Genomic DNA, 13,177 nt, shown 5'->3' on the forward strand with positions numbered 1-13,177 from the left:
CAAGTTTATATCGATCGGAGAAAGCTTACAAAACATATCTTACCTGTAAACACTCTCTATGAAACCAAGCATTCTTACAACAAGGACTTCGTAATATGCTATAAGTTGGAATAGGCTCAATAAATTCCAAGCAAATGGTGCATGGTAAGGATTCTCTATAACTATTAGATGTAATGATTTGAACAGGTCGATGGTTCCAACAAAATGACCTAAAAATGTAAATTATTTAAAAACAATACCTAATGAATTATAAGGCAAAACTAGGCTAGCATTGTAATTCACATATATAAGACAAAATTCATTTGTACCTGTCTCATAATTAACCTACAACAGACTGGAGCCTTGGCACTATAAAGTAGTCTCACAAACTATGAACAAAGAGAGCTGGACCTTCAAAATGTAAACTTTTTGGTGGTGACACTTACCTCATACAGAAGTTCATTAACTAAGTTGAGAATCCTATGTAACACTGTTAGCAATGGAGTATACACACTATTGTTCTTACCAATTGAGTACGTACTATTATAGTCAACATTGTATAAAATTAAACGAGGCAGGAAGTTACACTTTAAAAATATTTTAATCCAGTAGCACATAAAATGCAAATAATAACCTATTCCTAATCTACCTAATCCAATTGCAGTTTTCTTACATGGTAACAATCCATTAAATACATCAAGAGCACAAAGACTAAAAGAAATAAAACACTTACGACATCAAATGCCAAAATTCTTAAAATCTTGATGTTTAAAGTTGTATTTAGGAAGCCAATATTTTCAGGGACATCCCAGGGCATAACACTTATTTTCTGGACTCAACCAAGTTTATCCAGTAAGAAATACTTACTAGCCTTGTGAAAGAAAAGTGAACAATAATTCTAAAGAGTGACATAAAAATGTAGAATTATGTAAGGTGGAAATTTTCACTGAATAAGAATAAATTAACATTTCCATATCATATCCTAGACCTGAGAGCTAAAGGTGAATATTAATCATTAGGCCCATTCTCGACATGGCAATTCTCAAGACTTGGCAGACAGAAATGACCCCATAAAGGGATGGGGAAATAGATGTGTATTTATTTATGAGTATGTTTATAGATATGTATACTCAATGCAGATTTCAAACTCAGTGCAGCTTTACAAAGAAACTTTACAAGTGAATTATATCATTGGATTATCCATTTCCCACTGTTCTTTAATGTTCACCTTTCATATTTAACAGCTAAATAACTCACGCAAAATTGCCAGTGAACTGGAAAATACATTCTCTCTGAAGTCCGCAAGGGAAATGATAACTTCGTTTACATCGGGGAGCAACGCATCCAATTGAAGCACCAGTTTTCTTGCAAATACAGCATTTCTAGGAAAAAAATATGAAAATAGGGGCCACAATATATAAACTTTAGTACTATAATATGATCAAGGTATAAATGAATATTCCTGTGGAGAGTCTGAAAATTATTTTCATCATATAACAGCTGTGATAATAGAATATTAAAGAAATTTCCTTAAAAGTCTGTTGTACCCAGAAATAATCTAAAGATAACCAAATATTCACTCCCATAACAATTTGTGATAAAAGATAATCTAACATGGATAAGACAGAGAAGCTCCTTTTCCTTCCTACCTGCTAAAATATTTTAAGCTGAAAGGTTTATAAACATAATAGCTATACATGAAAGCTATACATGAAAGTCTCATTGAAATCCTAAGAGAAAGCATATAAATTAGGAAATACCAAGAAGAACAGAAACACAATACTATAAACAAATTTGTAAAAAATTGGCAAAAATCACTCTATCCTAATCAAATAAAATGTAATGGACTGAACAGTGGTCCCCAAAAAGATATGTTCAAGTCTTAACTCCTAGTACCTGTGAATGTGAACTTATTTGGAAATAGGATCTTTGCAGATGTAAATTAAGGATCTTGTGATGAGATCATCCTGGATTTAGGATCAAGTGACTGGTATCTTTATAAGAGAAAAGAGAGGGAGATTTAAGACACAGACATACAGAGAGGAAGGCCTGTGAAGATGGAAACAGAGATTAGAGTTATGCTGCCACAAGCCAAGGAACGTCAAAGGTTGTCAGTAGCCACCCAAAGCTAGGAGAGAGGCACGGGATGGATTCTCACTCAAAGGCTCCAGAAGGAACCAGCCCTTTTGAAACTTTGATTTAGAACTCTGGCCTCCAGAATTATGAGAGAATAGCTTTCTGTTGCTGTTTCTTTCTTTTTTTTTTTGAGACAAAGTCTTGCTCTGTTGCCTTGGGTAGAGCACAGTAGCATCATCATAGTTCGCTGCAACCTTAAACTTTTGGGCTCAAGTGATCCTCCTGCCTCAGCCTCCTGAGTAGCTGGGAGTACAGGTACTTGCCACTGTGCCCAGCTAATTTTTCTATTTTTAGTAGAGATGGGGTCTTGCTCTTGCTCAGGCTGGTCTTGAACTTCTGAACCCCTGACCTCAAGTGACCCTCCCACCTTGGCCTCCCACAGTGCTAAGATTACAGGAATGAGCCACCTTGCCCGGCCTTAGATTTCTGCTTTAAGCAGTCAATTTGTTATGGCAGCTCTAGGAAATAAATACAGCACCAGTGAAATATAACAGTGGTACACAGAAAAACTATCAAATGAATCAATCATTAGTAAAATAGAGAGCAGTACCTAAAACATCTTGGAACCCTTAAGATGGCCATTATAATGGTCACTGATTCAGGAATTACAGAGTTACTGTTGACTCCTTTAAGCACCACCCAGGTCAATGGAGAATACTTGGCCAACCTGAAACTCTCCCAGTGAACTGACAAAAGGAATTCTAGTTTAAGTTCACAAATGGGACTCCTCTTCAAGGTTCACAATGTACTCAAGAGAGGATTCAGATGTTTTTAAGAAAACAGGTACAGGCTGAGTATCCCTAATCTGAAAAGCTCCAAAATCTGAAACTTTTTGAGTGCCAACATGACACTCAAAGGAAATGCTCATTGAAGCATTTTGGATTTTCAGATTAGGGATACTCAATCAGATCAGGGGTACTCAGCTGGTATGCAAATATGCCTAAATCCAAAAACATTTGAAATCCGGAACACTTCTGGCTCCAAGCATTTCAGATAAGGGATACTCAATCTTTAGTTCCAAACCCTAAGGGGACCTTTAGAGACTACCCTTTACAAGCTCACTATCATCAAGATGTTGAGAAATTTCGACACTAATATCCTTACATGGTCCTTAGATTCATACTAACCTTTCTCCCAAGGTTTTCCCTGTGCCCTAGAGCCTCTTTTTTACCATCAACTCCCCTGACTCTTTGACATCTTAAAAAATAATTGCCTCCACTTCTTTGCCTCAACTAAAATAAATGTTTCTATATGCTTCCCTTGTAGACCTTCTTGAATGAAGCTGCTTAATTTCCCATCCTCCTTAATCTTCAGCCTTGATACACGGTCAGGTTGGGACATGAACAGGGGCAGGAAGGGGAACAAAAAGATTATTTTAGTTCTCTGTTACAGATTGCAGGCTACTACTCTATCTTTTAAAAATCCAGACCTTTGACCCTAATAACATCTACACTTCCTGTTACCTACTAACTTCCCAGTCACTCCACCACCTTAAGACTTAGCACTTACTAGATCGTAGGCTTTCTCTGTATTTTAACTCTTGCTATCATTCTAAATAACCTCAGCATTTACGGGACAACCTTTCTTTGAATTTTTCAACTATAATGTATCAATGCTCCTTATTACTACTCCAGTGTAATGATGAATCCCTCATCATCCAAATTGCTTCATCATGGAAATCATCAATTCCACATATTCTGAACAGACCTTCCTATACTTGCAACCTTTTGATTCTCTAACTCTCATTATTTCTACTCAGACCATATGGAAACACTCCTTGAACACAGCAGAGTAGCTAACATATAGGAGATTCACAAATAATGACTGAATGAATAAGAAGATAAAGTTTAGAATACCTATCTCGAAGAACAGGAGAGGACACTGAATACAAGCACACAATGTCACAGAAGGGCCACAAAACTTATGGAGATCATAAATTACCAGTCTGCATAGCTGTGAAATTTCTACCTCAACCTATCATTCCAACCTCAGCAACTGAGACATAAGCATAAAGGAGTAAATGGTGGAGTTGATTAAGGATTGAAGGTTTGCAGAACCACAGTGTGGAGCCATGGTCATAATTCTGATGGTAAAAGTGGGTGAAATGATGGATAGATTGGAATAAGATAAGGAAGTGAAGTCAATATTCTCACATGTATTATATCCAGAGTGAAGCTCTCTTTCATTTGCAAAAATGTAAAATGTTCTTCTAAAACTTATCACATTTGACAAACGTATGCATTGGAACATAAAATTAAAGTCATAAATTTCTAATATAGAAACTGATTGAAAAGACTTCTCAAGTATTGAAAATACTTATGGTATTTAGTGTTATGAGTAAAATAATTTACTTACCAGTTTAGAAGCTCTATTTACTTCCTTCCTGATGTCTTCAATTAGAAAACCATAAACTCCTTCTTCTTCTTTACCTCTCTGCCAAATTCCACTTGACATTAGCTATGAATATATTCTCAGTTAGAAAACAGACTCTAAGAAACTAGTTTGGAATTAAAAATATATACCTATAATATTCATTCCAATAAAAACAGACATAAAATAACTCAAATTTCAAGTGCTTATCTATAACAGTTATTTTTCACAGTCAAAGTAAGAAAGAGGCTACTCACATTGTTTGATTTGGAGGACACTGTATATTAATAGTTTGTATACCCAAACTGGTTTCTAAAAGTATTCCAGGAATTAACAGAAAAAGAAAGAAAAAGAAAAGAAGGTAGGAAGGAAGGAAGGGAGTGTCTAGGTGGGTGGACTGGAGGGAGGAAAAAAGAGAAAGAACACTTACAATTAAGTTTTAGATAAATGGAGTAGTAAATACGGATGGAGACAATTCAGATTATCCATGATATTTCAGGCTAACTTTAAATCTAGATGAATTCTGAACCATAAAAGGCATATTTACAGGGAAACCTACTGAATTATAGTTAACAGAAATGTTTGACTTTTTAAAAGTCTTATTTAAACTTCATACTTATTAATAAATATGTTAAGAAAGCCTGAATCCAGAAAAAGCATGGAATATGAATAAGAAATTCTGGTTTACCAGCCTAACTTGCAAATTAGGCTTTGTGCCTAGTCTTCTGGAACCCTAGGAAAATAATTTAACATCTCTGACTTTAAACATGAAAGTAAAAACATTAGATTGTAGTTAAATCTCTTCCATTACTAGTATTCTATTACCATTTGTAACATTACTATCCTTTCCTACTCATAATAAAATAGAATATTAAAAGAGTTGAGTCCTTTTTCAAAGTATTATATTCATCTAATGAAATAAGACAGAATATAAGGAAAATTTTGATATGTATTAACTTATCAACTTAAATGTATTAAATAATACAAAAATACTTCGGAGTAAATTTTTGATTAAAAGTTTATAATATATCCTAAAGAAAAACAAAAGTGACACATATTACTTAAGAATTAGTTATGAAAAAAACAACCTGCTAACTCTTAATAATAAAACAGCTCATCTAATTCTATTGCATAAAACATAAAATAGGCCAGGTGTGGTGGCTCACACCTGTAATCCTAGCACTTTGGGAAGCCAAGGTGGGAGGACTGCTTAAGGCCAGGAGTTTGAGACTAGCCTGAGCAAGAGTGAGACCCATCTCTACAAAAAAATAGAAAAATTAGCTGGGCATGATGGTGCATGCCTGTAGTCCCAGCTACTCAGGAGGCTGAGGCAGGAGGATCACTTGAGCCCAGGAGCTGGAGGTTGCAGTGAGCTATGATGGCACCACTGCATTCTAGCCTGGGTGACAAAGCGAGACTCTGTCTCAAAAACAAACAGAAAGTAAAATAAACTGTTACAAAAATGAAAAGATCTTCTTCTGTACTACAAAATATAATAGACTCCAACTTACAAACATATTTACAATGCCAACTTCATTTTCTCTTAAGGCATGCTATAAAAGTGATTAGATTCCTAGGCCAGTCTACAAGTCTAAATTAATCCACAAGGTACCTGAGACACAAAATTAATCTTACAAAACCAAGGAATATTTTAGGTGGTTTCTCAAATAAGCATTGAAAGGGTTTTTTTTTTTAACATGGATGACGGTTTAAAAATATGTCCACAAATTTGTTGATATTCCTTCCTTCAAAAGGTGGTGCTTAATTCCCCTTTCCTTGAGTGTGGGTTAGACTTAATGACTCACGTCTAAGGAGAATAAAGCAAAAGTGACAGTGGTGTGTGACTGTAATAACTAGGTTATATGGTTCCATCTTGGTGCATCTCTCTCTGTCTCTCTCTCTGAGATCACCTGCTTTGGGGGAAGCCAGAAGCCATGCTGCCCTAGTGAGGCAGCCTTAGTGAGAGGCCCAGGGATAAGAAGTTGAGGCCTCCTGCCAACAGCTAGGAGGAACTGAGGCCAAAAGCCACATGAGTGAGCCACTGGAGGTGGATCCTCCAGCCCAGTAAAGTCTTCAGATGTAATCTGACCAACATCTCTCAACTGTAACCTCAGGACATTCTGAGCCAGAACTATCCAGCTCAGCCAATACGAGATTCCTGACCCTCAAAAATTGTGTGAGAAAATAAATGTTTTATCTGCTAAATTTCAGAATAATTTGTTAAGCAGCAATAGGTAACTAACACAGTGTCAAGAAACATTGAGTATACTAATATAACCTTGGTATGCTAAGGTAATAATGTACCACTAATATCTTAAGTCACAGATTCAGTTAGGTGAGAAGCTGGTGGAGGGAAGTGGGAACAAAGGTGGGAAAATTGTCAGTATGAAATCACTCTTTTGCTTTCTTCTGAATGATCCTATATCATTTTCCACAAATATGTATTACCTTTAGCCAAAACTTTTCTTTCCAGGTTTTCAGTCAAATAAAATAAAATTCTTTTCTCTTACTCCCTGGACCTTCAAACAAATCTTTTCTGAGATTTTTAACACTAGCAACAAACAAAACAAGAAAGTAGTAAAAGAAACACCTCCTTCTATTTTCTTCTTTTTTAATGTAGGCCCTAAACAAACAAAAACAAATAGGTAATGATGACAGGTCTTTACATGTACAAAGTAATTTCAGAATTTTAGAATTTAATATACAAAAAAATCCTATTTTTACATATAGGTAAAATGAGATCCAGAGAAGTTAAATGACTTATCCAATTCTCAGAAATCAGTGTCAGGATATAATTCTCTTCTTTAGAACATCAAATTTCTAGAATTTAATTATAAATTATACTTACCAAACAATAGTAATGTACAGTGAGATTCCATTTCTCATGAGTTTTCTTTTCTCCATATTTATTAGGACAGTCATCATTTTTTCGACAGAAAACACAAGCTAATGGTGAAAAAAGTAAATATAGATGTAAAAAATTTAAAAATTAAAAAACTATAGAATTAATTTGTGCTCTTCTCGATTTCTATGTTAAAATTCTTTCTGAGAGCAAATCACATTACACTGCTATCAGTAACTTAAAATTTCCAATACCTACTTCTCAAATAGTAATGTAATTTTACATTTTTCATTAGTTTTTAATGATAAATTCTAGTGTATCGTTAAAATGGCAACTTGTGGGGTAACATCACTGAAACTGACAGACTGGGGAACTACAAAACTCCATTCTTCCACTAAAGCAATGATTTAAACCGCCAAAAACTGTCAGAATCAAAATTTTAAAAGTACTGGAATCTAATTTTTAAAAAATTTACAAAATTAGGAGAATGTTTAATGAAGAAAGAAGCCGTTAAATTTTAATGAGAGCATTTTAACTTACCAACCTACCATTCCCCATTCCCCAGCTGGGCAGTGGCCTTGGGGTGGTCCGTGTCCCTGGTGTGGATTACTGGTCCAACACTGGGTAATATGGACCTTGATCTCAAAGAAATGTGATGGTGCATTTTTATTTGTGTAGTGGTTCTCTGAGGGATGAGCTCAGATGCTTGCCTTTCTTTTGCCTTCCTCAGAACTTTCTCAGGGCTGGAGCCTCCGCTATTTGTCAGAAAGTATTTAAAACAAATATACTAGCTACAGCAGCCTAGGGCAAGGGATACAGACAGGGCAAGCAGCTGACAGACCAAAATGTCTAGGAAAGAAGAGACTAGGAAAAGGGGATACACTGGGGAATAAGGGTTTTGAAAAGCTCCCACATATACTGGAGAATCTAGAAGATCATGTGCATGCACAGGGATGTATACATGCTCAGAAAAGACCTGAGAAATCTTAAGCTTTCAATTCTGGCTGACCTTTAGGCTTAGGCAAGCCTATATTAAAAAAGAAAGATCCTAAATTGATAAGCAAATTTACACCTTAAGGAACTAGAAAAAAAAAAAGAGAAAACTAAACCCAAAGTTAGTAGAAGAAAGGGGGGGGGGGGGGGGGAGATTACAGCAGACATAATCAAAATAGAGAATAGAACAACCATAAAGGGAATCAATAAAAACAAAAGTTGATTCTTTGAAAAGATCAACAAAGTTGACAAATCTTTATCTAGACTGACTGAGAAAAAGCCTTACACAAGCTACAGTAATCAAAACAGTGTGTTACCTGGAGACACATAAAGTTCAACGGAAAAGAAGTAAGAGTCCAGAAATAAACATAAATACCTATAGTCAACTGATTTTTGACAAGGGTGCCAACACCATTCAATGGGGAAGAACGGTCTCTTCAACAAATGGTATTGGGACAACTGGATAAACACATGTGAAAGACTATAGTTGAACCTGTACCATACACAAAAATTAATTCAAAACAGATCAAGACAGCTGGGTGTGGTGTCACATGCCTATAATCCCAGCACTTTGGGAGGCTGAGTTGGGAGGATCGCTTGAGCCCAGGAGTTCAAGACCAGCCTGGGCAACAGTGAGACCAGTCTCTACAAAAAGTAAAAATTAGCTCGGCATAGTGGTGTGTGCCTATAGTCCCAGCTACCAAGGCTGAGGCAGGAGGATTGCTTGAGCCTAGGAGCTGGAGGCTGCACTGAGCTATGATGATGCCACTGCACTCTAGCCCAGAGCCCAGGCAACAGAACGAGACTCTGTCTCAAAAACAACAACAACAATAACAACAACAACAACGACACCCCACAACAGATCAAGGACTTGAATTTAAGAGCCAAACTGATAAAATTCTTAGAAGAAAACATAGAGGCAAATCTGCATGACTGTGGATTTGGCAACGGTTTCTTAGAGTTCACATGACACCAAAAAGCACAAGTAACAAAAGCAAAAATAGATAAACTGGACTTCATTAAAATTTAAAACTTTTGTGCCCCAAAAGACACTATCAAGAGAGTGAAAAGACACTCTATAGTATGGGAGAAAATATTTGGAAACTACATATCTGATAAGGGTCTAGTGGCCAGCATGTGTAAGAAACCCATACAACTTAACAACAAAATTACAAACAACCCAATATAAAAACACGCAAAGGATCTGAAAAGACATTTCTCCAAAGAAGATAAGCACATTAAAAGATGTTTAATATCATTAGTTATTAGCAACAGGGAAATGAAAAGCAAAACCACAGTGAGATACCACTTCACACCGACAAGGCTAGCTGTAACTAAAATGTCTGAAAATAATAAGGGTTGGCAAAGATCTGGAGAAACCAAAACTCTCATACATTGCTGGTGAAAATACAGAATGGTGCAGCAGTTTGGAAAATAGTCCAGCAGTTCTTCAAAAGTTAAACACAGAATTACCATATAACATAGCAATTCTATTCCTGGGTATTTATACCAAAGAACTGAAAATAGATGTTCAAACAAATACTGTACATTAATGTCCACAGCAGCACTGTTCACAACAGCTAAAGCAGAAACAAACCAAATGTCCATCAGTGGATGGAAAAAAGGATAAATAAAATATGGTACATTTATACAGTGGAATATGAATAAAGTACTAATTCATGCTACAACGTGGATAAGCCTAGAAGCATTATGCTATGTGAAAGAAGTCAAGCAAAAAGGCCACATATGATTCCATTTACATAATGAATTATATTATCCAGAATAGGTAAATCCACAAAGACAGACAAAAGACAGATTAGTGGTTGCCAGAGGCTGAGAACAGGGAAAATGAGGAATGACTGCCTAAATGGGTACAGGGGCTAAATAATTGCCTGGGAGGGTGATAAAAAACATTCTGGAACTAGATAGTGGTAATGGTTTCACAGTATTGTAAATGTACTAAATGCCACCAAATTGTACCCTTCAAAATAGTGAATTTTATGTGTATTTTACCCCCACCCCCCAAAATACACAAATACAACTTGTGGAGTCAGGGAGATCTGAGTTAAGATTTGGCTCCACACCTTAAAAAAATTGTATTTATTTATGATGTATAGCATGACGTTTGGAAATATGCATACATTGTGGAATGGCTAAATGGAGCTCATTATCATACGCATCACTTCACATGCTTATTTATTTGTGGTTAGAACACTTAAAACCTACTGTCTTAGCAATTTTCAAGTATAAAATATATCATTACTAACTACAGCCACCATGTTATACAATAGATGTACCTTATTCCTCCTTTCTAACTGATATTTTGTATCTTTTGACCAACATTTTCCCAATCTCTGGTGCCCCCCCCCCCCCAGCCCTGGTAACTACCATGCATCTCTGCTTCTATGAGTTTGACTTTTTTGGATTCCACATGTGAGACTATAGAAGAGGAAGAATCCTCATGATCAACCCTGGGTGGATGTGCATCTGCCATATGCTGTGGACCTGCGGTTTTCCCTTTGTTCCCCTCTTCCCTTGCCTTCCTTTACCCAGAAGGGAGGACCCCTGGACACAGAATAGCCTAGGTTTCAGGCATGCATTGTTATAACCAGATTACTTTTGTATTTATTTGTACTCTGCTGCTTTTTAATTTTGATGTTTAAAATTTAGTAAAATTGTTCTGATTTCCTCATATTTATTGTTTAGATCACCTTCTACTATAGCAAATGATAATGGTTTCTATTATAATAATGAAATAAAGTTTCCTCCTTAAACATATTCATGTAAGTAAAAATACAAGAGTCAATCTTAGGAAAAATGTCAACAGTAGGGGTATATTTGTATTTAGCAAATGCATAAAGATAGTCATGAATTACTAAAGTTTTAGGACTACTAGGATAGCTGATAGAAATCTGGAGGTAGAAGCAAGGAAAAAAAGCAGAGAGAGGAGTTCAAATTCCCTTATCCAACATCTGTGGCATCAACAGATAATCTCTAAAAATGATGGTCAAGCTATAGAGTTTTAAGTATAGTATAATAGTTTTAGAAAGAACTGAAAAAGATCTAAAAACAGTGGATGAGGGAGAAGTAGTCACAGAAGTATAAAAATAAATTCTTCATCTTTCATGGTAGCAAGTCAATAGATACTAATAATAAATGAAGAAAACAACTAAAAGCAAAGATCAAAAGAGACTGCATCTATTTGGGGAGATTGTTGTGAGCCCTTGGAGGTGAGTTTTCCTTTTCATGTTAAACTTTTGTATATTGTTTAAATTGTTCTCATCTGCATTTTCCCTTTTATAAGAAAAAGTCATACAAAAAAGGTGGAAAAATTTGTATTTATTAAATAAATAATACTGTTTTATTAGGTGCAAACCATATCAGATAAGTATATACACAGAATACAAATAAAATTTGGCAAATAAGTTGTCCTCTGATAGACTTTTGTTGAAATGAATACACACATTATTATACTTTAGTATGTGGATGTATGAACTAAGCATGCACCAGGGAATTCATTCCTATTATTTAAGTAGCATTCTAAAAAGATTTGTTGTAATAATAATATTTTAAATATAGTTACTTACCAAGGTTCTGTGAGTCACCAGGTTTATCTTCATTCATTTTACTAGGAAAAATAAGAACATATCAATATAGCCATCTCAATTTTAAAAGTCTAAAATTATTTGTTTTTATTAAATTTAGTCAAAGCACCATAACAAATAAGTCATGTAATCATTTCTTATACTCTAGTACTTAATTTCCTCACCTTTAACATATCTCAGACCAACAAGTGTAGTAGAGTCTGAGGACATTTTTAAAATTAGAGGGAATGTTTATTGGCTATCAAAACAATTAAGGTGACTACTGGCATTTAATGGAAAGGGTCTAGGATTGCAGGACATCCTACAATGCACCAAACAGTTCTATACACCAAAGAATGGCCTAGATTTTCAAATTTCCAGTTGGACATTCAAGTACATAAAAAACTTACTTATAGTTACATTAACATAGAACTAAGTCCATTTTACACATAAACATCAAGCCTTTTTTAATTCTTGCAATTTTAGGACAAAATAAGCATTTCCAGGACTACAACTCCTATATAAATCAAGAAAATTTAATTTTAATTTTTGTTCAAAACATTACCAAGAATTGTTCATTATTTAGGAAAAATAAAAATCACATCATCAATAGCAATGCCATTTGTATCTGAGTAGCCTATAAAATAATCCTTTATTAGTCTACACTGTATGTGTGGCTGTTGCATCTGCAGGGATTCTATACAGGGCTGCAAGCACCTGACTGCCTCATTACATATTCTAGCACAATAGTGCTCAACCATTTACACGCTGAAAGACACCGATTTGTTCCCCATCTCCTCACTCTCTGCTACTTAAGTAAATTAAAATACGTACAATTATTACTGAAATATAACTTTTTTCTAAAAGATCAAAGAGAGGAAAACTGACATCTTAATAACACCAAAGTTTCGCTTTACCAAGGGTATATGAATACCCTACTTGAAACGTTGTTATGAGATTCAAGTATAACAATGTATGTGCAATCTCTTGGAATTTAAGTGGTAAAGAATAAACATAATAATGTCACTAGGTAAATGCATCTCATTTTATAGTTACAAAAACTGATGCTCAGAAAAATTAAACACCTGTCCAAGGTCACAGAGCTAGTAAGTGGGAATAGAGGACTACTGGGTATACTATGCCACTTCACATGAAAATAATGAAAGAGCACAAAAAATATTACAGAATATTAAATATCAAAGGAAGGACAAAAACCACAAATAAAGTTACTATCAAATTTCATCCAACCTAAGACACCACAAAATGTAGAGCA

General features: G+C 35.2%; 1 protein-coding gene across 3 annotated transcripts in view; it reads right to left on the bottom strand.

The window, feature by feature from the left end:
* Positions 1 to 13,177, bottom strand: part of G2E3 (G2/M-phase specific E3 ubiquitin protein ligase) — a 58,414-nt gene that overhangs the window by 26,436 nt on the left and 18,801 nt on the right. For all 3 annotated transcript variants that reach the window (XM_045569352.1, XM_045569371.1, XM_045569362.1), the window contains exons 2-6: positions 11,908 to 11,948; positions 7,334 to 7,431; positions 4,471 to 4,572; positions 1,237 to 1,361; positions 44 to 209 (exon numbers count right to left, since the gene is read on the bottom strand). In XM_045569352.1, the coding sequence (XP_045425308.1) occupies positions 44 to 209; positions 1,237 to 1,361; positions 4,471 to 4,572; positions 7,334 to 7,431; positions 11,908 to 11,944 (528 nt within the window). In that variant the 5' untranslated portion in view covers positions 11,945 to 11,948. The remainder of the gene's footprint in view (positions 1 to 43; positions 210 to 1,236; positions 1,362 to 4,470; positions 4,573 to 7,333; positions 7,432 to 11,907; positions 11,949 to 13,177) is intronic.

The sequence above is a fragment of the Lemur catta genome, chromosome 1 (assembly GCF_020740605.2).
Source record: "Lemur catta isolate mLemCat1 chromosome 1, mLemCat1.pri, whole genome shotgun sequence".
In the NCBI taxonomy this organism is placed as follows: domain Eukaryota; kingdom Metazoa; phylum Chordata; class Mammalia; order Primates; family Lemuridae; genus Lemur; species Lemur catta.